This window comes from Cynocephalus volans, chromosome 12 (genome assembly GCF_027409185.1).
Source record: "Cynocephalus volans isolate mCynVol1 chromosome 12, mCynVol1.pri, whole genome shotgun sequence".
NCBI lineage: Eukaryota > Metazoa > Chordata > Mammalia > Dermoptera > Cynocephalidae > Cynocephalus > Cynocephalus volans.
Window position 1 is genome coordinate 62,526,832 of NC_084471.1, and position 27,750 is coordinate 62,554,581.

At 45.9% G+C, this 27,750-nt stretch overlaps 1 protein-coding gene across 2 annotated transcripts; it reads right to left on the reverse strand.

The window, feature by feature from the left end:
• KIF5A (kinesin family member 5A) lies at nucleotides 1-27,026 on the reverse strand. Of its 2 annotated transcripts, XM_063075377.1 has the most exons (28): nucleotides 26,871-27,026; nucleotides 13,647-13,734; nucleotides 13,479-13,552; nucleotides 12,829-12,933; nucleotides 12,520-12,568; nucleotides 12,074-12,129; nucleotides 11,744-11,831; nucleotides 11,336-11,460; nucleotides 10,714-10,818; nucleotides 10,385-10,533; nucleotides 10,125-10,273; nucleotides 9,630-9,805; nucleotides 8,787-8,855; nucleotides 8,089-8,295; nucleotides 7,637-7,783; nucleotides 6,932-7,120; nucleotides 6,463-6,580; nucleotides 6,050-6,114; nucleotides 5,828-5,937; nucleotides 5,401-5,502; nucleotides 4,978-5,038; nucleotides 4,660-4,731; nucleotides 4,406-4,510; nucleotides 1,843-2,059; nucleotides 1,428-1,581; nucleotides 1,025-1,107; nucleotides 537-564; nucleotides 1-79 (listed from the first exon to the last, which is right to left on the reverse strand). In XM_063075377.1, exons 1-28 carry the CDS (start codon nucleotides 26,997-26,999, stop codon nucleotides 1-3), a joined length of 3,099 nt encoding a protein of 1,032 aa, XP_062931447.1. In that variant the 5' UTR covers nucleotides 27,000-27,026. The 2 variants fall into 2 exon arrangements, with proteins under 2 accessions (XP_062931447.1, XP_062931446.1); XM_063075376.1 differs by lacking the exons at nucleotides 12,829-12,933; nucleotides 13,479-13,552; nucleotides 13,647-13,734 and having other exon boundaries at nucleotides 26,871-26,999.
• Between the last annotated feature and the right edge of the window lie 724 nt (nucleotides 27,027-27,750).

Consider the following 27,750-nt stretch of genomic DNA (forward strand, 5'->3'; position numbering starts at 1 on the left):
TTAGCTGGCTGCTGTCTCTTGGTGAAGAGGGAAAAGCTTGGCCTGGTCCTCAGCCTCATAGCCACATGGCAGGTCGCTCCTGGAGAAAGAGACCCACCACAATCAGCTCCTTATAAATGAAAGTATTCCTGTCATGGTCACTTTGCTCTGATAGCACTCCCGTGAGATAACGAAGGGCAGGGTCTATTTGTGTTTTACAGGAACACAGGGAAACTCAAGGCTAGAGGGATGTAGCTGACTTGCCCAAGGTCACAAAATTCCCAAAGGTAGGAGAGAAACCCAAGTCATCAGATGTCCATGGCGTTTTCCCCCAGACCCTGTAACTAGAATAAGGAGAAGCCACAGATGGGATTGGAGGCACCAAGGCAGGGGAGTAACTAGGATCTCCTGGACAATACAGTGATGGCAGGAATGATTCTCATTTCCTCCTCCTTCCCCTGAAGGTTCTGGGGAACCTCTAAGTAGGGCACCAAGGAAATTTAATCATTTCTTCTAGTCCCACCCAGAGAACCTGAGGGTAGTGGGGACTGGTATACCTATTGTCATTGATATCTGTGGCATTTCCTGAAGTGGTCATCATTGAGAACATAGGATTAGAAGAAGAAAAAAGGAGATTCAGTATTAGAAAGTCTCCCCAAACCCTCTCCCATCCTAATCACTTAGAGAAAAACGTAAACTATGGTAAACTTCTATCCTCGCCTACCCTAAGTTGCATCATTATTTTATCTGAAAAATTCTCACTGGGAGAGAAGAAGGGGACAGGAAGGTAAGGGTGGGGATAGGTACAGTGACAGGAGGAATCCACTTCTAAGAGGGATGGGCAGTGTTCAAGCTGCAGGTACAATACTGGGCCACCTTTTTTTTTTTTTTTTTTTTTTTGGCGTGTGTATCTTTATTTGAAGACTGGGTACACTAGAAAGGTTCAGTTAGTGTTTGTTGTAGACTAGGGTGACTTACTTTTCTTATAACCTATCAACTGTCCCTGAGGATACCAAAGGATGGATTACCTGTCCTTTTTACTCACCGTTATCCATGTTGGCCTTCTGGTAGGAAGCCAAGGGGCCACCAGAAGATGTGGCTCCACTGGTGGTACAGGAGTTTCCAAAGCTGGATAGAGCAGAGAAGAGAGATGCAGCCTCTGGCACCCACCCTCCACTATTCTGCAGACTCCTAATCCACACTCACCCTCAAAGGTAGAGCCACACATCCCTCCCCAACCCTAGAGAACAGAGGATAGCAAACATGGCTGCAGGCCGGGAGGGTAGACACCCACCTTCTAATCACTGGTATGAAGTTCAGAAATGGTTAGAAATGAAGCTACTTGGGAAAATAAATTGAGTCTTAACCAATAATTGACCCAACCCTATGCCTTCTTGGGTCCAGAGAGCCTTGGGTTGGGACTCCAGCCCACATCCATAGTCACTCACTACATATCTGAGGTGGAGCTGGGTGTGGCCTGCAGGTACAAATTCTGGTAGTTCTGGAAGAGGCTGTTGGTATAACTGATGCACTCAGGGCTCCGGGTGCCATAGGGGTTGGTGGGTGAAGAGGCTGGGTAGTGGCCAGGCCGGACAGGTTTGGCTGTGGTAAAGAAAGCAAATGACCATGAGAAAGATATCTGTTACCTTGCAGTTGCCCTGGTTCCTGAGATTATTCAGTTGGGGTTGACCTGAGATGTTTGTAAGATAATTTATTGCATTTTTACTTTATTTGGCGGCTGGGGTGGGGGTGTGTGTGAGGCTGTGTGTGGTTAAGAAGCAATAATCTATTTGCTTAGCACTTAGGAGTTTGCTGAATTTGCTCCAGGTGCTAATCGCACCTTGCCAACTGACAGCCACTCACCAATCTGGGCAGAATGGCCCCGCTTGCCCGAGCTCTTGTACCGAACAGCCTCCTTGATGCGGTCCACCTCCTGCTGGTACCGGCGCTTGTCTTTCATGGCGCCCTCCTTGGCCTCCTTCAGTGCACCCTCCAGGGCCTTAACTCTCTCAGCCGTAGCCCTAAGTCGTTTTTCCAGTTTAGGAAGCTCACAACGCAGATCTGCATTGTCACGTACCAGCTATGGGATAAGCCAAAGGGAAGAGGCCAAAAGGCAGGCAGCCCACGACAGTCACCAGTGGAGCATGCGGGTGAGGAGTGGGGAGAGAGAGCAAAGGAAAATCAAGAGTCAGAAGACAGAGACCACACTGTTTCCTTGAAAGGTCTCGTTCCCTTTAGGTAATGTGCTGTTTTCTCCAGTTCTTTCCTCTTCCCTGAGCAAAGGATGGTCAGGCATTAAAAAGTTACATCATTTTCTAGGCAGCAAAATGTGCCATCTCCACTGTAGCCCAGAACTCCTGAGTCAGGGCCCTGTGCCTGGACACTCTCCTCCCACTGCTATCTCACAGCATGTGCCAGACCAACAGCCTCAGGGCAACCATGGCATGAGGCCCCATACCCAGAGATGGCTCTGTGGGCATGCAAGGGGTGGGGCGGCAAGAGCACAGTAGCAGTCTGGAGGGTGGATATGGTATGGAGGAGAATGAGTGCAGGTTAGGTGCAGTGCAAACAGGAGCAGAAGCTGGATTCAGGAGCCCCCCACATACGTACACAGACACACGGCACCCCATAAGGAGGAAAGAAAATGTTTGAGGTCTCACAAACATTTGTGCCCATTACCTTCACATTGAAGGACTTCCTGGGCTAGCCCTTCCCCATTTAAATTAAGCTAGCAACCACCTTGCAGCCAAAAAAGATTGCCTGATCTTTTTACGGGGTTCCACATAGCGACAGGGGGTGGGGGCTCTACAGATGGCAAAAGGAGCAGGGCCTTGGAAGCTATTGGGTAAAGTGGCGGAGCTAGAAACCCTCCTGTGCAGCTTTAATGTGGACAATTTACAGACAATAAACAATGTTTTGCTGTGACAATAGTTTAGCTTAATTGATAATAGGGCTCTTAACAGAAGTTTATGTATCTCTCCTTTTCCTTTCTAGTCTTGCGTCTGCTGAGGTAGGAAATTGTGGTGAGTCCTCTATTTTTCCTGTAAGTGAGTAGTTTTTCATCTTTGGGACTTAGCAGAGGCAGAGACTTCAATAGGGGGAAAGGAAACAGCCTATGTTTTGGGGGTTTTTTGTATTTTGTTTTTTTAAAAAATGACCACTAAGGGGATCTTAACCCTTGACTTGGTGTTGTCAGCACCATGCTCAGCCAGTGAGCGAACTGGCCATCCCTGTATGGGATCTGAACCCATGGCCTTGTGTTATCAGCACCACACTCTCCCGAGTGAGCCACGGGCTGGCCCTTTTTTTTTTTTTTTTTTTTCTTTTTTAAAGCAATATAATATTCATTTGGACAGAGAAGGAAAGGGAACACAGGAATGAAAATAGAATGGTAGAATTGATTGCAAATGTTTCCAAGTTGTCTTCCAACATTTCTGTAATGTTGTTACACTGTTTTATGATACCAAAGGGAAAAAAAGATGGTAGTAAAGCCCTCTACTGGCCCAAATAAAATAAGTAAGCCCTGCGGGCCACAGGTTGGCTTTTTTTCCCCCCCATTACGAAAAGAAAAGAAAAGATGTACTGAGTATTTACTACATGGGTTGTGCAGTGCACTGGGAGGAAAAGAAGTTTAAGTTCTCAGCTGGTGAGAATGTAAGTTTAAATGGAATTTTAAGGTGGATTTGAAAGGAAGGGAATGAAGTATAGGTTTGGGTTTCTTTTATGTGTTAATTAAAAGAGCCAGTTGTCAGACTGCTGAGCCTGTCTTTAGGGCTCAGATATTTGGCACTAGTGAGGGCGTTCCTGCTCTGTATACACCAAACATTTCCTGTCCTGACTCCTTTGACTGCCCTTCTACCTCCCTGCCCCATACCTTTGACACCCAGTCATCCACCTAAGGAACCGCAGCAGCAAGGAGGAGGGCAGAGAGGCAGCAACTTAATACACAGGAGTTTCTACTGGCCCCAACCAGGGGCTGGTTGGGCCATCTCAAGGACTTCATTTAATGTCCCTGCCTGCCTGCCCAGACCTAGGCAGATGGAGTTCTCTCTGCAAGAAAAAGCCCAATTCCCTTGCTTCTCATCTGCCTGCTTTCCTCCTCTGGCTAGAGTCTCACCACTGTCCCTCTTGTGTAGTTACAGCCCCATGCCTCTTCAACCTCTGTCTGTTTCAACCTGTCCCTCTGAGGTAGGCCTGAGGAATTCCACTTTGAGCAGAGGTGGGTTGGAAATTTTGAGAAGGGAAAACAGGCATGGAACAAAGAACAAGGTAAAAGTGGGATCAAATATGGTATAAAATAGGGAAAGTAAAAGAGAAAAGGAAAACATGCAACTAGATTTTCCTGAATCCAAGGGGTCTCCAAGGATTTGGGTATCCTAAGTACCTGGCCTCAAAAGTTCTCTTCACCCCTTCTCCAGACTCTTACCTGTTTGTGAACCTTTGTAAGCTGTTCCAGGTTGTTCTCAAGAAAGGAAATCTTCTGTTTTTGGGAGTGAATCCCCCCACTGTCCTCGGGCTCCATTTCTGCACTCTGATTAAAGACGCAGGAAAAAATGTGTCTGTCCCAAGGCCAAACAAGTCCCACCCAGACCAGGCCAGCCCCACTGGGGGCAATGAGTGCTGGAGAAACCTGAGGATGAGAGAACATGATGGCTGGTAAGACCCCAGGATGGCACTCACTTTCTTGACTCGAGTCGTGACGTCTTGAACGAACAGCTTGCGAAGGTTGTGGAGGGTCTGGAGTTCCCGGGCCTGGAAAGAATGATGTAAAATTGGGGATAAAGAGATATCAGGTCAACCTTCTCCCTCCAAAATTATTGGAAACTTTAAGACTGAAGGTTCTATATTTTCAAGTGAGTCACTCTTCCCTTGGGAAGAAATGTGTCCTGATTATGCCACAGACTGTGGAAGGGCAAGAGGAATGGGGTTAGGAGAAACTGGGGGGAAGAAATGAAGCCCCCCAACCCTGTTAACCTGGCACAGAAGGAAACCACTCACAACTGTCTCCTCCAGACCCTTGAGGTCCTGCTTGGACTGCTCATGTCGCTCGTACAGAAATCTGCACAAGAGAAACAGAGAGAAGGAGGGAAACAGAAAAATCCCTCAGGGGATTAACCATTAACCTTCTGGTGTCCATCTTTCCAGACTACTTTTTCTATGCATATATATCCACATATACATTTTTATGGGATCATACTATTCATACTGTTTTAACAGAATATCACAGACCTCTTTCCATGCCAGCTAATACTCAACAGCGGTCATTTCTGATGGTCTCCTTGTTTTCCCTCCGCCACCCATCACATTTACTTCCTGTGAGTCACACGTCACACCTACACGCACGTCCTGCCTCTGCAGGCACGTCTGAGTAGGAGTACCAAGCCCATGTGGCCATGGGTCTGCAGGCAAATCCTCACTCACGTCAGCTCCTGTAGTTTCGTGCTCTTCTCATGTTCCTCATTCTTCAGCTTCTCGTAGTCAGCCTGAAGCTTCTCTAACTCTAACTGGAGCTTCTGGTTGAGGCTGCGGAGGGTCAGCAGGTATTGCAGAGAGAAAAAAGATGTTAAGGAGGGGAAAAGGGAAGACCAGCTCCTCATTTTCCTCCTTCTACAAGCGAGTCCAGTTAGAATTGATGCGCTCAGAGGCAAATGCAGGCCACTGTTTCCACGACAGAGCAAGGAAACCTGAGCTCTCCAATCATGAGAGTGGAAAAATGGGGATAAGTTCTTATTCCTTATGTCTCCTCAAGTTGAGCTGCAAAATTGTGTCATTGTTGAGGGAATGACACATGGGAGCTAAAGAACCAGAGGGACCCAGCTGGCACTAGAGCCACCTTGGAGACCCTTACTCTTTGAGCTCGTCGATGGTCTTCTGCTTCTCGTTGATCTCGTCCCGGAGCCGGGCCAGCTGCCGGTGATGGGCCTCCCTGTGACTCTCCATCTGCAGCTCCAGGGCCTTCTGCAAACAACCCCACCCAAGCTCAAAGCCAGACTCCCAGACCAAGCACCATGAGGCCCAGTACAGCACTGGCCCTGCCAGGCCCCAGTCCCCCCACACCTTCCCCACTCACTTTCACTTCATCTGCATCCTGCGTGTCTGGCTCCTTGTCCTTCAGGGCAACTTCATGCACAGTTTCTAAGGAAAAAGGAAGACATCTCCCATCAAACTACCTCCTTCAGAAAGAACTTCACATTGTGACCAGAGCTCTAGGCAGGGCAGGGGATGGGCCCACAGGGATATTTGAGTTAGGACGCTCCAATCTGATATAGCAGGGACAGAGAACAAGGGAGGGTTTATGGTTCGTGTAAAAGGAGCTACATGCAAAAGTCTAACTAAATAGCATGAGTTGGCATCCATGATTTCAGGCTAATGCTTTGGGTGAGTGGCTGTCAGATGGTTTCTTTTGATGTTTGTGACTTTCCCTGTCCCCTCTGGGATCTCAGATCCCAGGATGGGTGGGATGGAGGTTTAAGAAGGCCTCACCCTGGGCCTGGAGCTTGGCCAGCTCATCACTCAGGGAGTCATAGGACTCTTCCAGGTGCCGCTTCTTTAGCTCCACACTCTGCATGTATTCTGTAAGTGAGCGGATCTTGGCCTCGTGCTGTAGGAGAAGGTTGGTGAGAGGATGAAGATAATGGGGCAAAGGACATGCCAGGCAGCACAGACCTCCATAAACTTCAGCTGTCCTCCCAAGTCCTCCCCTCCTGCTATGCCTTCCATGAGGATGTGGAGTCAGGGACCATTCCTCTGGAGACCCTTCCCTGAGACCCTCTCAGCTCAGAGGGCAGTGCCCCTGAGCCTTCACCTCATTGGCCTGGACCCTCTCCCCTGACACTCCAGCTCTTCTGTCCTTGATTTCAGTTGACCCACCCAAGGGCTTTGACATAATTGTGGGTGTTAGGAGCCTTCTTTCTCCCATGGCACCCAAAGGCTCTCCACCTCAGGCACTCACTTGGGAGATAAGGAGCTGGCAGGATGAGAGTTCCCGCCCAGTCACTTCCATCTTGCGGTGACATTCCACCTGGAGGTTCTCCAGCTGCCGACACCGCTTGACCACAGACTTAACTTCCGATTTGATCTTGCTGATGTAGAGTCGGGCCACGGTGAACTCTTCCTCGATGGCCCCACTGATCTCCACTGGCTGAGGGTGGGCAGAGGGAGAAGAGATCCATTCCCTTCCACCTCCCACCTACCTCCATACACACCCACAGACACAGGGACTCAAGAGGGACAGGTATTTTTTAAACAACCTTTAGCGACTCTCTATCACCTGACATTTCACACTAAATCCCTCTCTCTGCCTTTAAAGTTCCAATTTCGACAGTCCCCCTCTTATAAAGCAATATGATTTTCTTTTGTAATCAAACTGATCTCCTTGATTACGCAGGTCTTTGTCACTTCCAAATTCACATGTCATCCACAACTCTGTGTCCCATCTCTGTTGCTTCTTTACTCAGTACCCTTTAGAATGTGTCTTTTCAATTGGGTCTCTGAAAACCTCTACTTGTTTTCCTGCATCTAATTTGAACGCATGTTCCCTGGCTCTTCAGCCACCTTTCTCAGTGTCCCAGAGGGCCTGGATTATCCCATCTTGCATCTCCCCCCAGTGCCCAGGACAAGAATGACCTGAACAAGACTGCTATCGCTCTCCACTCACCAGCTTAATCTCCCCGTTGCCCACGATGACACTGAATTCACTCAGGTCCTTCATCAGCCCATTCAGCACCTCAGCAATTCGTTTTCGCTGGTGTCCACTGACCTCCTGTAGCCGCTGCAACTCAGACTCCAGGGACAGCATGGTGGCCTGGGAACAGCCCCTCAGGTCATTCCTATCACCACCCTTCTGCTCCCCTACCCAGCCCAGGCAGAGACCTCTCACTTTATGCATAATCCCAAAGGCCACTACAACAAGAACACAGAAGGGTCTGGAAGAGAATGGGGTCAGCAGGGCAAAGTGCAGTGACAGGGTCTCATAGCATACTGAACAATTTTTTTGTATGCAGTGCAGCAATGCAAACAGCATAGAGCCTGTGAGGAAGCAGAGGTCCCCTTGGACATGGAGGATGTTCTGAAGTCAGGGAACTCTTGTACCACTGGTAGGCCACCTACCACCTTCTGAGACAGCTCATCCACCAGAAGCTGGTTCTGCTGGCTCTTTTCCTCCACCTCCTGGGACTTCTGGTCATAGTTCACTGCCAGCTCTTCCAGTGCCTGCAGCACTTCCTTCACCTCATCCTTAGCAGCATCATTCTCTGACTGCAGGTGGCTCAGCTCTCTCTGGACCTTCTCGTTGTCTCCTCGAGTGGACACCAGCAGCTTCAAGAGAAAGAAGGGCAAGTGATGAGGCTCTTTGCCGGTGATCATTTCTATGACCCCCTTGGTCTGGGGAGCTAAGCTCCTGACCCAAAGCAAGAGTCAAGAGGAAGTGGGCTTCAGGTTCATAGAATTAGGGCAGCAGAATGAAATAGCACTGAGACTCCAAAATCTGTGCTTCAAGAAAAGCCCCAATGAAGGGCCGGCCGGTGGCTCACTTGGGAGTGTGGTGCTGATAACACCAAGGCCATGGGTTCAGGCCAGTTTGCTCACTTGGGAGAGCATGGTGCTGACAACACCAAGCCAAGGGTTGAGATCCCCTTACCGGTCATCTTTAAAAAAAAAGAAAAACAAAAGCCCCAATGAAGTTGCAGTTCTTCTTCATTTTGAGGGGTAACTAGCCCCTAAGCAGAATGTCCCTTCTCCCATCTGATTTTTAAAAGGTCTTTTTTGCCTTCATAGATGGACACAACCCCTTTCCTCCCTCCCATTACCTCTTCCTGATCCAGCATCTGCTGCTTGAGCTTCTCTATGAGTTGGCTCTGCTGGTTGATCTCATCATCCTATTGGAGGCAAGCAGGAAAGATGGGTGAAGGGAGGCTACTCCTTCCCATTGAGAGTCATGGGGCTGGGGGTAGAAGTGGGATCTGGATAAAAATCCAGATAGTTTTAGTTTTGAGTTAGAAACTCCATATCCTAAAAAGAGCTCTTTTCCTTAGCTTCTTTCCTCAACCCCTACCCTCACCTTTAAATTACTCTGTTCGTGGAAGGTGGTATAACAGTGACAAAATACATCAAAAGGCTTTAAATGTTCATATCCTTTAACCTAGAATCCCACTCCAGCACTCCATTCTAACCAAATCATTCAAAAGCAGTCTCATGCACAAGAAGCAAGGATAGTCATTTCAGAGTTATTTGTAACAGCAAAAACAAACAAACAAACAAACTAGAAGCCCTGTAATAAGTGAATGGTTAAGTACATTTTGATAAATAGACTCTCAAGCAGCCATTTAAAAATACTTTTATGAAGAATTGTTAATGAAGCAGGAAAATACTCATAATGCTGAATGAAAAAAATCAGACACAAAATTACATTTACAGTTGTATCTCAATTGCATGGTATATGCATGGAAAAAAGCAAAATGTTAAGTGTTATATCTGAGTGGTGGGATGATGGATGATTTTTTCTTCTATATATTTTTATTCATTTCCCACGCTTTTAATAATGAGTATTTATCCCTTTTAAAATCAATAAAAGGCAGTATAAGCTATTTTTTGTAGTCTCTCACTGCTTATCCCACTGGGCACACCTTTGTGCCCTGGCCAGCTGCCCTCACCTTGTCATCAAGCTGCTTATAGAGGCGGCGGATCTCCTCCTCGTACTTTTGCCGCTCCTCGGGTGCAATGCGCACCACGATGGATGAGTTGTCATTCACGGGGGTCTCCTCGCAGAGCTCAGCTCCCAAGGCTGCATCCTCCCCAGCCAGGCGCTCTGTCTCAGGCACATTCTCTCCTGGCAAAGGGGTGGAACACAGTGAGGGTTGGAGAACAGCGAGCTGCGTCCACAAGTCCTTCCCCTTACTCCTCAATGTCAAGACCACCAGACCATCAACCTCTCCCACCAAGTGGACCTTCAACATTTTTGAGGTCTGAGGGGAGTAGGTGGTCAGCCCCCGCTGCCCTTCCCTCATGGCTGCTCTACTTCACCCCTCCAGAAACACAGCCTTCCTTCTTGGAGACTGGCCTGACCTTCAACATCACCCAGACAGGGCGGGCTCCCTAAGCCTCATCTCCTCCCACCGCCTCTCATTCTCACAGGATCCCTCTCTAACCATTGCGCCACCGGCTCAGCTCAGCCTCCAGCTTTGCAATCGTCTCCTTCTGGGCCTTTGTCTTCTCCTTCTCCTTCTCATATTTCTTCTTCCACTGCTCAGCAGTCAACTCCAGATTCACTGAGGCAGTGTTCTTAATGGTCTTTGCCCTGTGTGAGAAGAAGTGGCACAAAGAGATGAGACGTACATTAGGCTTGGGTGACAATGAGGCGAGAGGGCCACAGGGCACCAAGGATCCCTCTGAGGACCCTGACACTGACCGCTGCCCAAACATCAGGGTGGACTTGGTCTCTGCATCATTGTAACTAGATGGTGAGCAGCAGATGAACATAGTCGTCCGGCAGTTTCCTCCTAGAGAGTCCTGGAGAATCCGTGTCATTTTGCTGTCACGATATGGAACATAGCTTTTCTGGGGGGGAGGGGAGAGACTGTGAATCAGAAAGATAAATTCAACAGGGGATCACAAAGGATAGTGGTGCTGACTGGGGCTTGACCAACCCATGAACTGGGGCGTGATTAGATGGGGGCATTGGGTAAAAGTGGGAGATGGGCTAGGGCTTGGGGGTGAGATGACCTAAGGAACACTCACAGTGCCCTCAGCCAGTGCAGAGATCACGTTCCCCAGGGCCGACAGTGACTTGTTGATGTTTTTCGCCTCATCCAGCACAGCTCCCTCTGCTCCAGTCTTGCTGACCTACCAGGGCATTAAGGGGCAAGCATGTCATGAGCAGCTGCAAAGGGAAAGGATTGTTGCCACCTCTTTTCCAATTAGGGGAGCTCTGTCCCCGGAGAAGGGAGGGAACAGGGAAGAGGATGGAGAAAAGGAGATATCTGGCCAGGATCAGGGAAGGCCCTTCCTCTGTTCCCCAAAACTCTCTTGCCAAAGGCCATCTTCCTCTCCTCTCCCCCACCGTATTCTAGTCTATGAAATGCTCAGGATAGGCAAATCCATAGAGACAAAAAGTAGATTAGTGGTTGCCAGGGGATGGGGAGTGACTGTTAATGGGTGATAAAATTTCTGGAATTAGATGGTGATGATGGTTGCACAACGCTGTGAATATACTAAAAACCACTGAATTGTACACTTTAAAATGGCGAACTTTACGGTATGTGAATTACATCCCGATAAAAAAATTTTATTAATTAAAAAAAGGCCATCCCCCAAGGCTTTCTTCCCTGCCCACCCACTCTGTCCCCACAAGACCCCCAACCTTCTCGCTCCCTGCCAGGTCCACTAGATACAGCTTCCCACTGAGCTTCTGTTCAGTCTCCATGTTCTCCTGCTTGATGTTGATGAGGAAGATGCTGTGGCTTCGAGAGCTGTGTTCATTCATGTCTACAGGAGCAAAGGAGAAAGAGGACCTGGGTCAAACCCTGAGGAACTGGAGCCCTCAGCTCCCAGCTTCCACTGACCGCCACCCTCACCCACAAAGAGAGGAGAGAAGGCGCCCACAGGACTAGCCCTGCCACTGCACCTCCCAGGCAGCAGGGTTGCAGACAAGGGGCTCTCCTCCTCTGGAGGACACTGTCTTCCCTTGCTCCCTTTCCAGTCCCTCCAACCCAGAAGGCACAGAAAAAAGGCAGACCCCCAGACTGAAGCCCTTTATATCTCCACTCACTGGTGACAGCCACATGACGATTTGATTTCCCCTCATCAATCACATCCAAAATTTCCTCTGGGCTGGACACAAAGCGTTCAGTACAACCCTGCAGGGGGCAAATGGACAGTAATCCAAAACTTTGATCTGCAGATTAAATTGCCTGCATATCAGCCAAATGACCATTCAAGACAGTGTCTTTTCCAAACCCCCAGACTCTCCCCGGCCCTGTGGCACATCTTGCCTCTCCAGGGTATTCACCCTCCAATTTCTGGTCACTGACCTATCCTCCTCCCTAGTTCACACTCTCAATACACTGGCCCCACATAGGTGCCCTGGCCCCACTCTCACCTTGACAAATGGCACCCGGTTCTTGTCCTCGTGCACAGACAGATTGGTCTTGGTCACTGAATCAAGACAATGTACGGTGAGCAAGGCCAGCTTTTCCACCCGACCCTCTCTGCGCCCACTAAGATGGTGGTATCTTCTATATGCTAAAGGGAGGAAGACTCCCCAGTAAAGCCTAAACTCCCCACACACAGAAGGCTTGGTTCCTCCCTCTCCTCCTCAGGGCTCCAGGCCCTGGGCTTCAGCTCTTCTTGGGCTGTTTATATGTAGACCTGAGCCCCTAAGCTCATCTTCTGACCCTCTCCGTTTCTGGAAATTCCTGGTGACCGGAGCCAAAGGACTCAGGTCCTGTGTGCCCTGTGCATCTCTTGTCAGGCAGTACCTAATCCCAAGAGCAATGTGATCTTTCTTTTCCTTGCCCTCTTCACTCACTGGGGCTAAACACTCACCATCCAGAAGGTCACGAATTTTGTCCAGGTAAATCTCAAAGTAAGAAACCTGGTTAGGGAGAAAGAAGGAGTATGACTTGAAGAAGGTCTATCTTAAATCTGATACAGGAATCCCAAACTAATGTGACCCATTCAAATGGTGGTGGTGGGAGGGCAAGAGCAGAAGAGAACATCTTAATGGAAAAGAAGAACTGAGATAACCAGAAGGGGAAGGTAAGGTTGGGGAGTCCAGAATCTTCAGTGGGTTCATTCTAGATCTTCCCCTTCCAGTCCCCATCTGAGGATGCCCAGCCGTCATGCCCTGATCACCTTGATGTGGAACTCAAGGTTCTCATCCATGGAGTAGATGTGGTTGAAGATGTCTCGAGCAATTCGAGGAATGATTCCCATCAGCTGGGGGTCATGCAGCTTTCCCTGGGGAGGGAGGGTATTCCAGAGTGAGCCTAGGGCTCAGGAAGAATGAGACAGCTCAGAGGTATGCAGGTGAACACAAAGGTAAGAGCTGGTAAGAAGAGCATCCTAAGTTAGGAGATGGTCACCACCATGTCTATCTTTTAGTGGAAGGAAGAGATAACTGAGCAGCCCTTTGGACTATCTTAACTGCTGCCCTTTTTTTTTTTTTTTTTTTTTTTTTTTGGTGGCTGGCTGGTAAGAGGATCCAAACTCTTGACCTTGGTGTTATAATACCACGCTCTAACCAACTGAGCTAACTGGCCAGCCCTGCTGCTGCTTTTCCAGATCAAAAGAAAACTGGAGTAGTGGAAAGGAGGATAAACTGCAGCAGGTTGAGGGGATTCCATTAAACTTCCCCTGTAATATTGCCCCTCAGTTCATCCTCTGTACCCATCTGCCTCCAGATCAGGCAACCCTTGATTCCTAGATCTTCCCCCACTGAGATTCCTAGATCTTCCAATTAACACTCTTAGCTCTTCACTCCCACACAGAGTCAGACTCCTCACCTCCATGGTATGTGTTTTCCCTGAGGATGTCTGTCCATAAGCAAAAATGGTGCCATTGTAGCCAGCAAGGACATCTAGAAGAGGTAGTGGAGAAAGAGTACTGGTAGAGATAAGTAAGGTAGGGAGCGGAGAGCCTGAGAAAATACGTTCTAAAAATACCTCCATTACCTTTGACAATCTGCATGGCACATGCGTGATAAACTTGCTCCTGAGTCGTGTTTGGGGGAAATACACGGTCAAAGACATATGGCTTCCCCTGGAGTGAAAACAAAAGATGTCAGACATCAGCAGGCAGGGTGTGAGGAAGAAGAAATGCCACAGCCCCTTCCATCAGCCTGAGAAAGGCACCCCCATCCTTCAACCCTCTGAAGACCCAGACAATTTGGGGGATGAGAGAAATTAGAGGGAGAAGTAAAGTTTAGTACTGACACCGGGAGTTGTGTCTGTGTAGCAGAGTGTCACCGAGCAGGGTCACAGAGTGAGACTGTGTGAGGAAATCTTAGTCTTGGTGTGATGATTTCGCACTCCACTACCCCAAGCCCCTCCTGGGAAAGCAAATGAGAAAGACAAGAGGGCCACAGGCTATGGAAAGTAAAGAAAAATTCATTAACAGTAAAAGGTACCCCAAAGTTTAAAAATATCTTCCTCAGTTGATCCATTTGTTCTGACATGGGAAGATCTTCAAGATACATTAAGTGGGGCCGAGCCCGTGGCTCACTCGGGAGAGTGTGGCGCTGGGAGCGCCGAGGCCACGGGTTCGGATCCCATATAGGGATGGCCGGTTGCTCACTGGCTGAGCGTGGTGCTGACAACACCAAGTCAAGGGTTAAGATCCCCTTACCGGTCATCTTTAAAAAAAAAAAAAAAAAAAAAACATACATTAAGTGAACGATGAGAAGTTAGTGACATATGTATAGTATGTTCCCTGTTGTGTAAATGAAATATACATATACTGGGCGGGCCCGTGGCTCACTCGGGAGAGTGTGGTGCTGATAACACCAAGGCCACGGGTTCGGATCCCATATAGGGATGGCCGGTTAGCTCACTGGTTGAGCGCGGTGCTGACAACACCAAGCCAAGGGTCAAGATCCCCTTACCGGTCATCTTTTAAAAAAAAAAAAAAAAAAGAAATATACATATACTGAGAGCCATTGTGGAAACATTAACACAAGCTCTCTCTTCATGAAAGGAATATATATGAAATCAAAAATATGGGTCTCCCTTTAAGAAGGGAATCAGCTTTAATTAAAGGGAAACTATGTATCAAATCATTCTGACCTACAAGTACTTTGTTTAATTCATGTAATACAATGTAAATCATGTGTGCTGTTAAGAATGCTAAAGATACAAAATATTTACACCTCAGAGAGCTAAACAAAGAATATATTTGATATCTCATCATATAAAAGGTAAGATCTCTGATAAGAGTAAATGAGACTATGTTGTTTCTCTATCATAAATGACAAATTTCCCAGTTGTGTTTTCCTGCCATTCACTATAAACAGACTTTACAAATTCTTGTCAAATTTTACTTGTCTTGTTTTACTACAGAGCTCATCTTTATCCTACTGAAATGAAAACCTCTAGATCTATGGACACCAGAGTTTGGGAGATATGTTTTAACTAATTGTCATAAAACTTGGCTAGAGCTGGAGATGCAGCTCTAAGTATATCTGCAATATTTCATCAATATATGTAGAATATTTTTCTGGAAGGAATTATACAAAAATATTAGCAGTGATTACTTTGGGGAGAGAAAAAGGGAGAGAAGAGGCTTTCATTTTTATTTTTATTCTTTTGGCAGCTGGGCAGTAACAGGTGTCAAACCCTGGACCTTGGTGTTATCAGCACCATGCTCTAACCATGAGCTAACCAACCAGCCCTCATTTTTCATTTTGTATTCTGCATAATTTACATTTTTTAACCATATACAAGTATTTAATATTTTTTAATGCCAAAGTTGAGACAATAGTGCATTCTTGTTTTCTTCCTTATACTTCTCTGTATAAAGGAAAACTAATAAATGTTATTTTTTTAATATTAAAAAAATTAAATCTGGCTTATGGAAAAAATCTTCCCTGAAACATTTATCTGGTCTCTCTTGACGAAAGCTTTTGAAGCCCAAGAAACAGAAGCCATAAAGAAAAAGAAGTTGGAAATGCACTCTCTATAATGAAGGGAGTACCCTAAACTGATAGAACATTTCTGGAGGACAATTACATTAAATATTTAAATGTCCATACTGTTCACATTCTGTACCAGAATTCCAGTGCTAGGAATTCATCTTACAGAACATTTGCTGAAGCACTTAAAGATCTATGTAGAAGGATGTTCACTGCATCAATTTTGGGTTTTTTGTTTTGTTTTGTTTTTTAAAGATGACTGGTAAGGGGATCTTAATCCTTGATTTTGTGTTGTCAACACCACACCCTCCCAAGTGAGCTAACCAGTCATCCCTATATAGGGATCCAAACCCATGGCCTTGGTGATATTAGCACCACTTTCTCCGAAGTGAGCCACAGGCTGGCCCCATTGCATCAATTTGTATTGAAGAAAAAGTAGAAATAATTCAAACATTAATCAAGAAGAGGTTGGTCTATTAAAATGAGTGAGGTTGGTTTATACATATTGACATGTTCAAGACTTACTGTTAACTGAAAAAATAAAAATAATGTGCATAAATGTGATTACATTTTTTAAAAAGTATGTGGATAGAATAGCCTTAGAAAAAAAGAAGTGAGGGCCGGCCCGTGGCTCACTCGGGAGAGTGCGGTGCTGATAACACCAAGGCCCCGGGTTCGGATCCCATATACGGATGGCCGGTTCGCTCACTGGCTGAGCGTGGTGCTGACAACACCAAGTCAAGGGTTAAGATCCCCTTACCGGTCATCTTTTAAAAAAAAAAAAAAAGAAAAAAAAAGAAAAAAGAAGTGAAAGACTATACACCAAACTGTTAATGGTAACTGTCCAGTGGTTACCACTGAAAAGCTGAATGACAGGAACTTAGGCTTTTTACATTTATCCATAATATTTAAATGTTTTATAAGGATAACATATTGATTTTAAATTAAAAATAGAAAATACTATAGATGATGTTGTAGAAAATATGTAATAACCTGACAAGGTGGGCACAAAATACTATTAAGCAAAAAAAGTGGTTTTTTAGAAAACAGTATGCAGCTCTCAAAACACTTTACACCATCTCCGTTGATGAGGAAACTAAAGATCTGAAAGGCAAAGTGAGGTCTCTTTGTATTCTGGCCCATTAAGTGAAGGATCTAGACATAAGGAACCCTTGGGAGGAAAAGAGCTGCAGGACACCGCCCCCACCCCCACCCCCGCAAGTGAATCAGGAAGCACAGGCCCAGGAAGCAGCCGTGCCTGGAGTGTGGTGGCCTCTGAGTGTCTGCTGACTCCTTTTCCTGGTTATGCCCCATGCAATTGATGCAGCAGCCATAAAATGACCAGCCACTCCTTCCACCTCCACCCTACCCCCCATCCTGAGGCAGATCCCAGGTCCTGTCTGAGTCCAAGTGACCACATGACCATCTCCACCCATCTACACTGCATGGCCTCAAGTGATTTGTTCCCATTCACTCTATCTCACCCCTTTCTATTGGAGTGAGCAGGACTAAAGCCATGTTTGGGCCTAAAACACTGGGGCTGTAAGAAAATTTGAAGAAAAAACATAGTTTTTTATTAGCTTGCATTTCTCTGAGTTTCCTCTTTTCCCATGCTTACTTGTAACTTTGAACCTTGGTTATGGGGAAGAATGACATTATTTACATAAATGTAAAGTTGTTTTCCAGATAGCCCGGAGCTGCAAAGTTGCCATAAGGCAAGTGCTATTCAGACCCTGAGAAGCCAAGGAAGACATCAATAAAGCTATGCTGATTCCACCCTGAAGCAAATCAAAATCCTGCAGGACCCTAAGATGATGCCAAGGAGAACAGAAGCCAGACGGAGGCTTGGTAAGGATTTACACCTGGCCCCTTACATGTCACCCTCCCTCCTGCCTTTCACTTCCCACATTCTATTCACTCAATATCCTCTTTGAAAACCCCCAGTAAATCTGAGTCTTTGAGATGGTTTTAGTCTTGTCATCTCCTTCCAGTTTATTGTGGAGATAGGTTAGCTGACCATCTCCTTCAGGTTGCCAATATTTCTGAATAAAGCTGACTTCTTTCTTCACCAAAAAATAAAAAAAACAAAACAAAATAAAATAGTATGCCTCAGGTCCAGTTGGGTGTGGTTCAGCACATCTTTTGTAAGCAAATTGTGTGTGTGTGTGTGTGTGTGTGTGTGTGTGTGTGTGTGTGTGTGTGTGTGTGTGGAGTTAGTGCACATGCACGCCGATGTATCTTTTTAGTTTTGTTGTTATTCTTGTGTTCTTTCTTTAAGTTTGTGAAGCAGGCTGGCTGGCGTTTACTGCCTCGGGCGGCCACCGTGCTAACAGCCATGCTTTCTAACCTGTGGCTTCCAGGGACCTGTTTGCGGGTTACCTAGCTCATTGACCTGTGTGTAAGGGGTCTGGTGACCCAGCCTGGTGTGTGTGGGGTATGGTGACCCTGCCTGGCATGTGAGGGGTTTGTGGATGGGCTTGAGGGGTCTGGGAGCTTCAGACCCAGCCTTAGCTCAACAATTGGCTATGTCAGCAGGATTACTAGCAGGTAAATGAGCCCAACAACTGGCGTGGTCGTGTAGCTCTACAATTGGTGTCACAAACAGGATTAAGAGCTCTACAATTGGCTCTGTCGGCGGGATTCCAACATTAGCCTAGAGTAGCTAGACAATATACTATTGAAAAAAATAAAAAGTATGTAGAAAATTATTCCATTTCTGCAAATATATATAATGTATATGGATATATGTATACTTTGCATTTACATTAACAAAAAATGATGACATTGTGTAACACTGAATATACTAATTATCCTGTTTGAGCATCACATATTGCACATAGGTATTGATATTCAACACGATACCCTACAGTAATTTATACTCAATTATGTTTTAATATAGAGCTCAGCCTTATAATCCCAAGGTCATGGGTTCAGATCCCCATACCAGCCAGCTGCAAAAAAAAAAAAAAAAAGTATGTTTTAATAATTAATTAATTAATTAATTAAAAATCTTAAAAACATGTTTAATAGTTGTTATCCGTGGACTGTAGGATTTTAGGAGGTTTTGTTCTTTTTTATTTAGATTTAAAACTTTACTAAAATGATAATACATAATTTTTAAATAAGAAAATTAAAGTTTTTAAAGCAAAGATTAATATTCTTACTACATAAAGAACTAGTATAAATTAGTAGCTACAAGACAAAAACTAAACAGTAAATAATGGACAAGAGCTAGGTACTAACAACAGAAGAAGAAATACAAATATTCGATAAACATAAACATGTTCCAAGAAAAGGAACTGAAATGGTAACATCTTTTTCCACCTATCAAATTGGAAAACAGAATTTTAATTGTAACATGCAGTATAGATGAAGGCCCAAGGAAATGAGTACCCTCATTCTTTTCTGGTAGGAAAGTCCATCCATACAAATTTTATAGAGGCAATTCAGAAATGCATAATCAAAAGCCTTAAATTTTATATATCCATTGACCCAGAAATTCTTCTAAGAATTAACACTATGGAAATCATACACATGGGCAAAAATTTAGCTACAAGAATGTTTAGTGTCATACTGCTTGTAATAATGAGAAAATCAAAACTTCAATAATTAACATTTTGGGGACTGGTTAACCTAAGGAATTGATTAAATTATGGCATGTGCATATATTTTATTCCTTGCTGCTACTTAAAATGACCTCATAATAGAACATCAATAAATAGGACATCAATGTATCACAAAACTTGTTGAAAAAGTTCAAACACAAAAGAGCACTTACTGTATTATTCCTTTCACGTGAAGTTGGACAGAATGGACAGAATGTATCTGTAGTGCTAGAAGTCAAAATAGCAGCTACTGCTATTGTGGTAACAACCTAATAGTGGTACTGACTGGAAGAGGGCATGAAGGAGTCTTCAGAGTGACAGAAATGTTCTAGATCTTGATCTGGATAGTGGTTACATGGGTGCCTATATATGTTATAAAGTTCAATGAGCTGTTTGTTAAGATTTGTGCAATGTATGTAACTTTTATCTCAATAACTGCTATCATGTGATTGATACTGAACCTCACTGTTAAGTGAAAGGCATATTAAAACTATGAAATACCATTTTTACCTCTCAAAGTAGCCAAAATAAAATAGTTTGCATTGTGAGAATGCAATAGTAAGAATGTGAGTAAACAGGTATTTGCATATAGTGCTGGAGAGGATGTATATAAATTGGGGCCAACTATATGAAAGCCAATTTCCAACTAGCTCTTACATTTTCAAATGCATACATCTTACAACCTCCACTTCTAAAAATTATCCCATAGACATACTGCACATATGCAAAATATATGAGGGTACTTCAAAAAGTTTGTGGAGGAGGCTTGGCTGGTTAGCTCAGTTGGTTAGAGCATGGTGTTATAACACCAAGGTCAAGGGTTCAGATCCCCATACCAACCAGCTGCCAAAAAAAAGAGTTCATGGAAAACTGAATTAAAGGATAATATGAGGGCCGGCCGATGGCTCACTCGGGAGAGTGCTGTGCTGATAGTGCCAAGGCCGCATGTTCGGATCCCATATAGGGATGGCCGGTTAGCTCACTGGATGAGCGTGGTGCTAACACCACCAAGTCAAAGGTTAAGATCCCCTTACTTGTCATCTTCGAAAGAAAAAAAAAAAAGGATAATATGAATCTTCCATAAACCTTTTGAAGACCCTTCCTATATATATAAAAGGCCATTCAACTGTTTGTAATAGCAAATGATTAGAACAAGCCTAAGTGTCCATCATTAGAGGCCTAGCTAAATAAATTATGGCATATCCCTACAACAAATTATACAGCTGTTAAAAAGAATGAGATAGATCTTTAAGCATAGATATGGAAGAATCTCCAAGACTCAGTATTTAAAAAAAAAAAAAGGCACGTGCAGAATGCTACCATTTGTGTAAAAAAAAAATGCATCTATATGTGTATTTGCTTATAAATGTAGAGTATGTTTTGGGAAGGATCCATAAGAAACTGGGAATTATGGCTGCCTTCTAGAAGGGGAACTGGGTGGTGGTTAGGGAAGAGGGGTAGGAAGGAGGCTTATTTTTTACTGTATACCTTTTTATATAGTTTGAATTTTTTCACATGTGCATGTTAAGACTTATTCAAAAATTAAATTTAAAATTGCAAAATAGGAGCTGGCTGGTTAGCTCACTTGGTTAGAGTATGGTGCTGATAACACCAAGGTCAAGGGTTCAGATCCCTGAACCAGGTAGCCACACACATGAAAAAAAAATTATAAAATAAAATTATGTAAAAACATTTAATGATAGTAAAATAGTCATGATATTTTGTAAATGAAAAAAATAGGTTACAAAAGAATATACAGCTTACGATACAATTTTATTAAAATTATCGTATGTATATATGCAGGAAAAAAAAACACTGGAAACAAATACATCAAATAAATCAAATAGTTAAGTGTTTTTCTTGGGGTGGTGGGATTTGGGGGTGATTTTTAGTTTCTTCTATGTGTTGTCTTTATCTTTAGCTTTGTCAATAGTTAAAATGTATTAGGTATTGTAACAACATTATTTTTCATGTTATTAAAGAAAAATCTAGGGCCGGCCCATGGCTCACTCGGGAGAGTACGGTGCTGAGAACACCAAGGCCTCGGGTTCGGATCCCATATACGGATGGCCGGTTCGCTCACTGGCTGAGCGTGGTGCTCACAACACCAAGTCAAGGGTTAAGATCCCCTTACCGGTCATCTTTTAAAAAAAAAAAAAAAAAAGAAAGAAAAAAAAATCTACCTTAATTATTGGATTGTTTCTCCCACCCAGTGGCCAAGAAACAGAGACAGACAAAACACATCTGCCTTAGGCGAGTGACTCTCCTCTCTTCTCCACCAGGGATCTCTATCCATGAAAGCAGGCATCCATCCAAAGGGGATTAAATAAACTGTCAACCCAACCTTGCCCCTCCCTTCCTCCCTCCTGGGAACATGGGAACCAACACACCAACACACTCATATCCACACACACCTCACTCAAAACATTCCCAATTACAGGATTCCAGAAGGCGCCTGAATGCATTAAAATGGAGGGCGCTCTCCAAATGCTGAAGCCAATTATTGCCTGAGGAATCCTTTTTATCAGAGTATGCTGGGAAGGAAAATAGTAGAGAGGAAGAAGGGTGGGGTTCTCAGACCTGTGAGGACAAAGATATGTAAGAGCTAAAAATGGGTGAATTTAATAATCTCATTAGCAGGGAAAGCCATATGACAGAGGTTATGATTTCAGGGTTCCGGAAGAGCCTGCTACTTACTTTCCTACTACTGGCTGGGCCCTTAAATTCCAAGTCTAGCTCTTTTTTTTTTTTTTTCTTCCTGAAAGGTAGGAATTACACTCTGATCTTTACCTCTTAAGATTTTTATTCCTGTTAAATTATAAATTTCTGAGGGCCGGCCCATGGCTCACTCGGGAGAGTGTGGTGCTGATAATACCAAGGCCACAGGTTCAGATCCTATATAGGGATGGCCGGTTTGCTCACTGGCTGAGCGTGGTGCTGACAACACCAAGCCAAGGGTTAAAATCCCCTTACTGGTCATCTTTAAAAAAAAAAAAATTATAAATTTCTCTTATTTTTCTATTGATTATACTCAAGATGAATTAGTTTTGTCTGATCTTTTCATAAGAATAACTAGACCAGTGGTTTTCTACTTTTACTGCCTCTAGACTATTCACATGGGAAACACCATAATTATTTAGTCTCTCATAACACACAATTACTTTGAATCAGACTGTAGCATGTTGTGGGGGGGTTCCTTATCAGAATCTAGGGGAGTGTATACATTGTTAGCAAAAGCCATTTCTTTTTTTTTTTTTTTTTTAAAAGATGACCGGTAAGGGGATCTTAACCCTTGACTTGGTGTTGTGAGCACCACGCTCAGCCAGTGAGCAAACCGGCCATCCGTATATGGGATCCGAACCCGGGGCCTTGGTGTTATCAGCACCGCACTCTCCCGAGTGAGCCACGGGCCGGCCCGCAAAAGCCATTTCTGATGCCCCTGTCCTCTGCCTCTGCTTGGGCCGCTCATCGGGCCTGGACCACCACTTAGATCCAGAGTTTCTTGAAGGCTGGGATTTCCTCCATATCCCCAACACCAAACAGAGTCTCTGGCCAACAGGGGTGCTCTTCATAAATATTTATTGAGTAAACATAGACATTGATGAAGAAAAGAGCAAGAAGATAGCAGAGATCTGGAGGTTTGGATGAAACAATTAGTAAGAGGAGAAAGTGTTAACCACTTTCCAATTTTGTCAAAAGCTAGCTTATGGAGAGACAGTACATAAAATAATAGTAATAATATCTAACTCTTATCAAGAGTTTATTACATGCTTGTCACTGTGCTAAAGAGTTTACATGCTCATTTAATACTCACAGTAATCCAGAAGTAGGTACTATTACTATTCCTATTTTATAGATGAAGAAACCAAAGCTCAGAGAGGTCAGGTAGCTTGCCCACAGTCACACAGCTGAGAAATGGTAGAGCACAGTTTCAGACCCACACCACCAAAGTGACTGAAGAAGTGAAATGCCAACACTATGTCAGATCCGTATCATGGCTTTTCTTTACCCTCCCCCACCAATTTGGGCATTTCCCCAAGTGTTTCTGGACAGAACTAAAGCCTTTTCTTCACTCCCTTCTTCCACCCTCACTTCCATTTTCAGATGTATGCAATTCTCCCACTCACTCCTTCAGAAGGGCCTCCCTCGCCCTCTCCACCTCCAGGTAATCGAAAACCCTGTGAATTGGTACAACATCACAGACTAGAAGACCGGTTAATTTAGAAATACTCATGGAGTCCCTCCACCTTTTAGGAACACCTCTAACACCTGATCTCTTCCTACCCCTGGCAGTCTAAACATTCCTCATAGTCTTCTCTGGAGAGCCTCTCTTCAGAGTCCTACAGCCCCGGACTCTTTGTTTTCCTTTAATCCCACTCCTCTAAGCCCCTTTGTTGTCTCCTTGTCCATTTGTGAATCTCAGCACCTTTCTGTAGTTTTCCATGTCTGCTGACTGAAATTAATGGGGGGCCTACGATCAGGAGTTCAAAGATGACCAATCTGTTTGACCCTCAGTAAAGCACTTGGTAGAAGCTGAACATCAAGCACCAGACCCGATTTCCATGGTGACACCCCTGGGGATTGTTGCCATGGTAATGCTGGAGAGACACTGGCCATGGTAAACATTACTTCTCTCCACATTCCTTTATGAGACTTCCCCAAAGCTAAGGGGAGTCCTGCTCCCCTCTTCAGATATCAAAGGAATCCCAGGCCACCCCAAACAATACCGACTGTGCACCAGTAACCGCGCAAATCCCAACCTAGCTTTTCCAGATGAGGTACTTTCTGGTCCTGGTCTCTTGCCTCCTTAAGAACCCCCTTAACTGTTAAGACCTGAGGGAGGTAGCATGTGGACACTTGAATGAAGGAGAGAGAGTGTGTTTCCTTACTGTCATCTCTCCCACATCTGATGCAGATGCAACGTCCAGAAAGCAGGCATTGGGACACTACTGAGAAAGACCAAGGCAGAGAAAGACAAACAGAGAGATACCAAAACTGATTCAGTGAAAGAGTCACACTGGACTCTGAGTGTCTTAAGAGCAAAACAAGATGCATATCACACACAGACAGTGACCCAGACACCCTTCTACTATGACTCAGGCCATTAATTTTGGCTAAGCCCCATCCCCCAGATGACTGGGAGAAGTCAGAGGAGAGGAGGCACACAGAGATGTCTCTCTAGCTTATTCTCCTACCTTCTGCCAAGCATAACAAAGCCTACGAATATAGGGAACTCTGAGTCCCAGAGCTAACAGAAGTGCTGCAGAGGCGAAGGGCAGAGCTGTCACAGGAAGGAGTAGGGCTGGGTTTGGAAAGATTATCCTCTTCCACCTTCAATCCTCCCTCACCTTCCCAGACATCCTGAAGCAGCTTCCTCCATTAGTGCCTCAGACAGTTCCCCACACACTGGCCCCAAAGACAGATACAGGAGGAAAGAGGAAACTGGGTGAGAGATGCTCTTCCCTCACTGGGACCTCAAGGGTCTCCTCAAAATCATGTCTCCTGAAGCCCTCATTCCCCTGAATGAAGACTGAATAGTAAGTCAGGGAAGGCAAGCCCCAAGGATATTGCCTGAGACAAAATGGCCCCCTGCAAGCATTTATATTAGAGTGAGAGATTGACAGGGAGGGTTAGGGCGAGGGAAGATACAGAGTGAGACAAAGATATCAGGCAAAATAGACCAGAGAGTACCAGCTGTGGAGTTGAGATAGAATCTGAATTGGAAGGGGGCTCTGGGCTTCTCTTCATTTCTCCTCCCTCCCCTCCTTCCCACCATGCCTCTCCTGTTTCGCCGGCAGATCAACACCACAACCTCTCCTCCCAATATCACCACTGACCCATCCCAGCACAGCAGGATGGCCCAGAGGGCCTAAAAGAATTGGTTCAGACCTACCAGAAAAACCTTCCAGAGTAAGGAAGTGGGGCCTAAAAGCAGAAGCCTTTTGTGGATTCGCTCCCCATAACACCCCTCTCCCGTTTCTCAGCCTTTGTATCTAAGGGCGACCTAATCTCCAACTCTCACAGCTAATGCTTACTGTTCAGGCTGCTCAGAGAGGGGTACCCCAAGGTTGATCCAGGCGTTTTTTTTCAGCCTGGCCAGACTGACCAGCCTGTAAGACCTGAGGTCCCTGAGGCAAAGAGGCCCTCTCCATGTGGCAAACACACACACACACACAAAATCACACATTCATGGCAAAAGTACCCATCTGAGTTCACAGTGGGGATGAGGGTGCAGGGTGGTGACAGAATAGGCCCTTGGGGACAAGTAAGCAGGTCTCTCCCTAAGGCATGTTTACTCAAAGTCCCATTCTCACTGACTCAGAAGGCCTAGACTTCCCCTCTTCTTTCCTTTATTCCTTTAACAAGCAAGCATGTTTCCAGCTGCTTTGTGCTAAGCACTGTGGATCAAAGATTCATAAGAGGTGCCCCTGACCTTGAGGACTGCGCTCATATATGCCCCTCCCTTCTCAAACTGGCTACAGTTTCCTGGTCTAGCATCCCTCAAGCTCTACAGAACTCAACCCAGATCCTTTCACCCCACACACAGCCTGAAGGGCCCTACCAACCCAGGAAAGGTGGAGTGGGCAAGGCCTAGAAATTCTCTTCGGGCCATCACAGATAAAGGTCCAGAACAGAAATCTGGGAAGGCAATGTGATATAAAAGAAAAGGTGTGAGGTTTGGAGTGGCAGATTTGGGTTCAGATCCATGAATTAATAGCATGACCTTGAGAAAGTCATTCAACTTATTTGGGCCTCAATTTCCTCATCTGCAAAATGGAAATATTGATATTACTTCAGAATGTTGTTTTGAGGCTTAAATGATATACACAGATTAATAGGCACACAGTAAATATTAGTTCTCCTTAAGATTTCCATGGGTAGTGGCTGTCATGATGAGGTAGAGGTGGCTTGCTAATCTTTATTGGATCATCAAGAGACAGGATGAATAAGCAAGTACCAAGGATCTCAGGGTTTGGGCATTTTTGTTTGGGGGAGAGAGCAGCTGGGGAGTCTAAAATCCTCATCCTACTGTACTTGGGATGGAAAGGTAGACATGTCCTTAGGATCCCAGAGGATCCCCCCAAACTGGGTGTGGCATCAATGCATTTCTTTGCCAGAAAACCCTTCATGAGACCCAAGCCCTCCCCCTCTCCCCAAGTCCCGGCTGTAATTATTTCAGGAGACGATGGAAGGTTTGGTCCCAGAGCCCACTCCCATTCATACCTCCGCAGAGACCCCGGACAGCCGACCTCCTATCTACCCCATCCATTAGTCCTCCTCCTCCCTTCCTGGGAGGTGGGGGTAGAGATCTGAGCCAATAACAAAGGGAAGATGCGCTTTCTCTGGGGGAAAGGGAAAACATCAGAAAAACACAAGACTGGCTATAAGGGGTGGGGACGCTGCAGAAAGCAGCAAAGAGGGATTGGGTCTCCTGATGGCAGAGAAGTAGCCCCCTCCCACTCTGCAGAGACTTGGCCTCAGGCCTTGGCCAGGCCACACCCAGCCATCCTGATGCAGGGGAGAGAAGGAGGGGCTGCGGCGAAGAGGATGGAGGATGAGCTGCGGGGAGGGGGCGCACAGTGCCAGGCAGAGGCTAAGGCTCTAAGGGGTTAAGATTCTGCCTCTCGCCCCTTCCCCAAATTCCCTCTTGGGGCAGCACTCACCCCAATAACGACGCTGTCGTCCCCTTGGAAAATGGGGATGAACTTATCTCCCCGCAGAATCTCGGCCTGGTTCAGGGGCCGAAATCGGCAGAGCACCTTGATGCTACATTCGTTGTTGGTCTCCGCCATGGTGGTCGCCGGCGCGGGGCTGGGGCACTTCTTGGGCGGCAGGGGTGGTGTGTGTTCCGAAGGAGGGGGCGCTCAGCTGAGACAGAGGCGGCGGACAGGTGCTCGGGATCTGGGCCGAGAAAGGAGTTGGGGCTCAGGCTGGGGAGCAGGGCCTGGGAGCGCTTTGGGGCTCCTGCGGCAGCGGGATGCAGGCGACCTGAGCGTCTGGTCCTGTCTGGGCGCTCTGCCTCTCCGCCCCTCGCGCTGCAGCGCCGCGCTGCGGGCCTGGGCGGGGCCGCGACGGAGGAGCGGGGGCGGGGCTTCCCCCGCGGGGGGCGACCGGCTGGAAGTCGACCACCAAAGGTGGTACCTTTCTGCTCTTCTAGTCTCCTTCCCTCACCCCTAACGTTCGCAGATAACCTTGCCCAAACCCCTTCCCCACCCAATTCACGCACCAAACCCCTTCCCCACCCAATTCACGCACTGCATCCCACTCCCTCACCCCGGACCTATTTGTCCCTCCCTCAGACTCTACCCCCTAGAAAGGAAAAGGGGGACTGAGGTGGGCCTGTCGCCTGTCTAGGGAACAGTGTCAACAGAGATTCCATTCCCTTTATCCCAGGGCATCCCCCATCCCTGTCACAGTCCTTCCTCCAAATTGGGAACACACTTCTCATCCCCTGTCCCCAACCCTGCCCCTCCCCTCCGCCAAGCCAGATCGCAACCAACTCAGCCTTCAAGGGCAGCTGCCTGTAGCCCTGTGGAGGTGGTG

Coding starts and splice junctions, on each gene's coding strand:
- KIF5A (XM_063075377.1), bottom strand. CDS start 26,999: ATGGCGGAGACCAACAACGAATGTAGCATCAAGGTGCTCTGCCGATTT. Junction 6,581..6,931: donor GCCAGCTCCTTATCTCCCAA/GTGAGTGCCTGA, acceptor CTTCTCCTACAG/CACGAGGCCAAGATCCGCTC. Junction 2,060..4,405: donor TTACAAAGGTTCACAAACAG/GTAAGAGTCTGG, acceptor CTTATCCCATAG/CTGGTACGTGACAATGCAGA.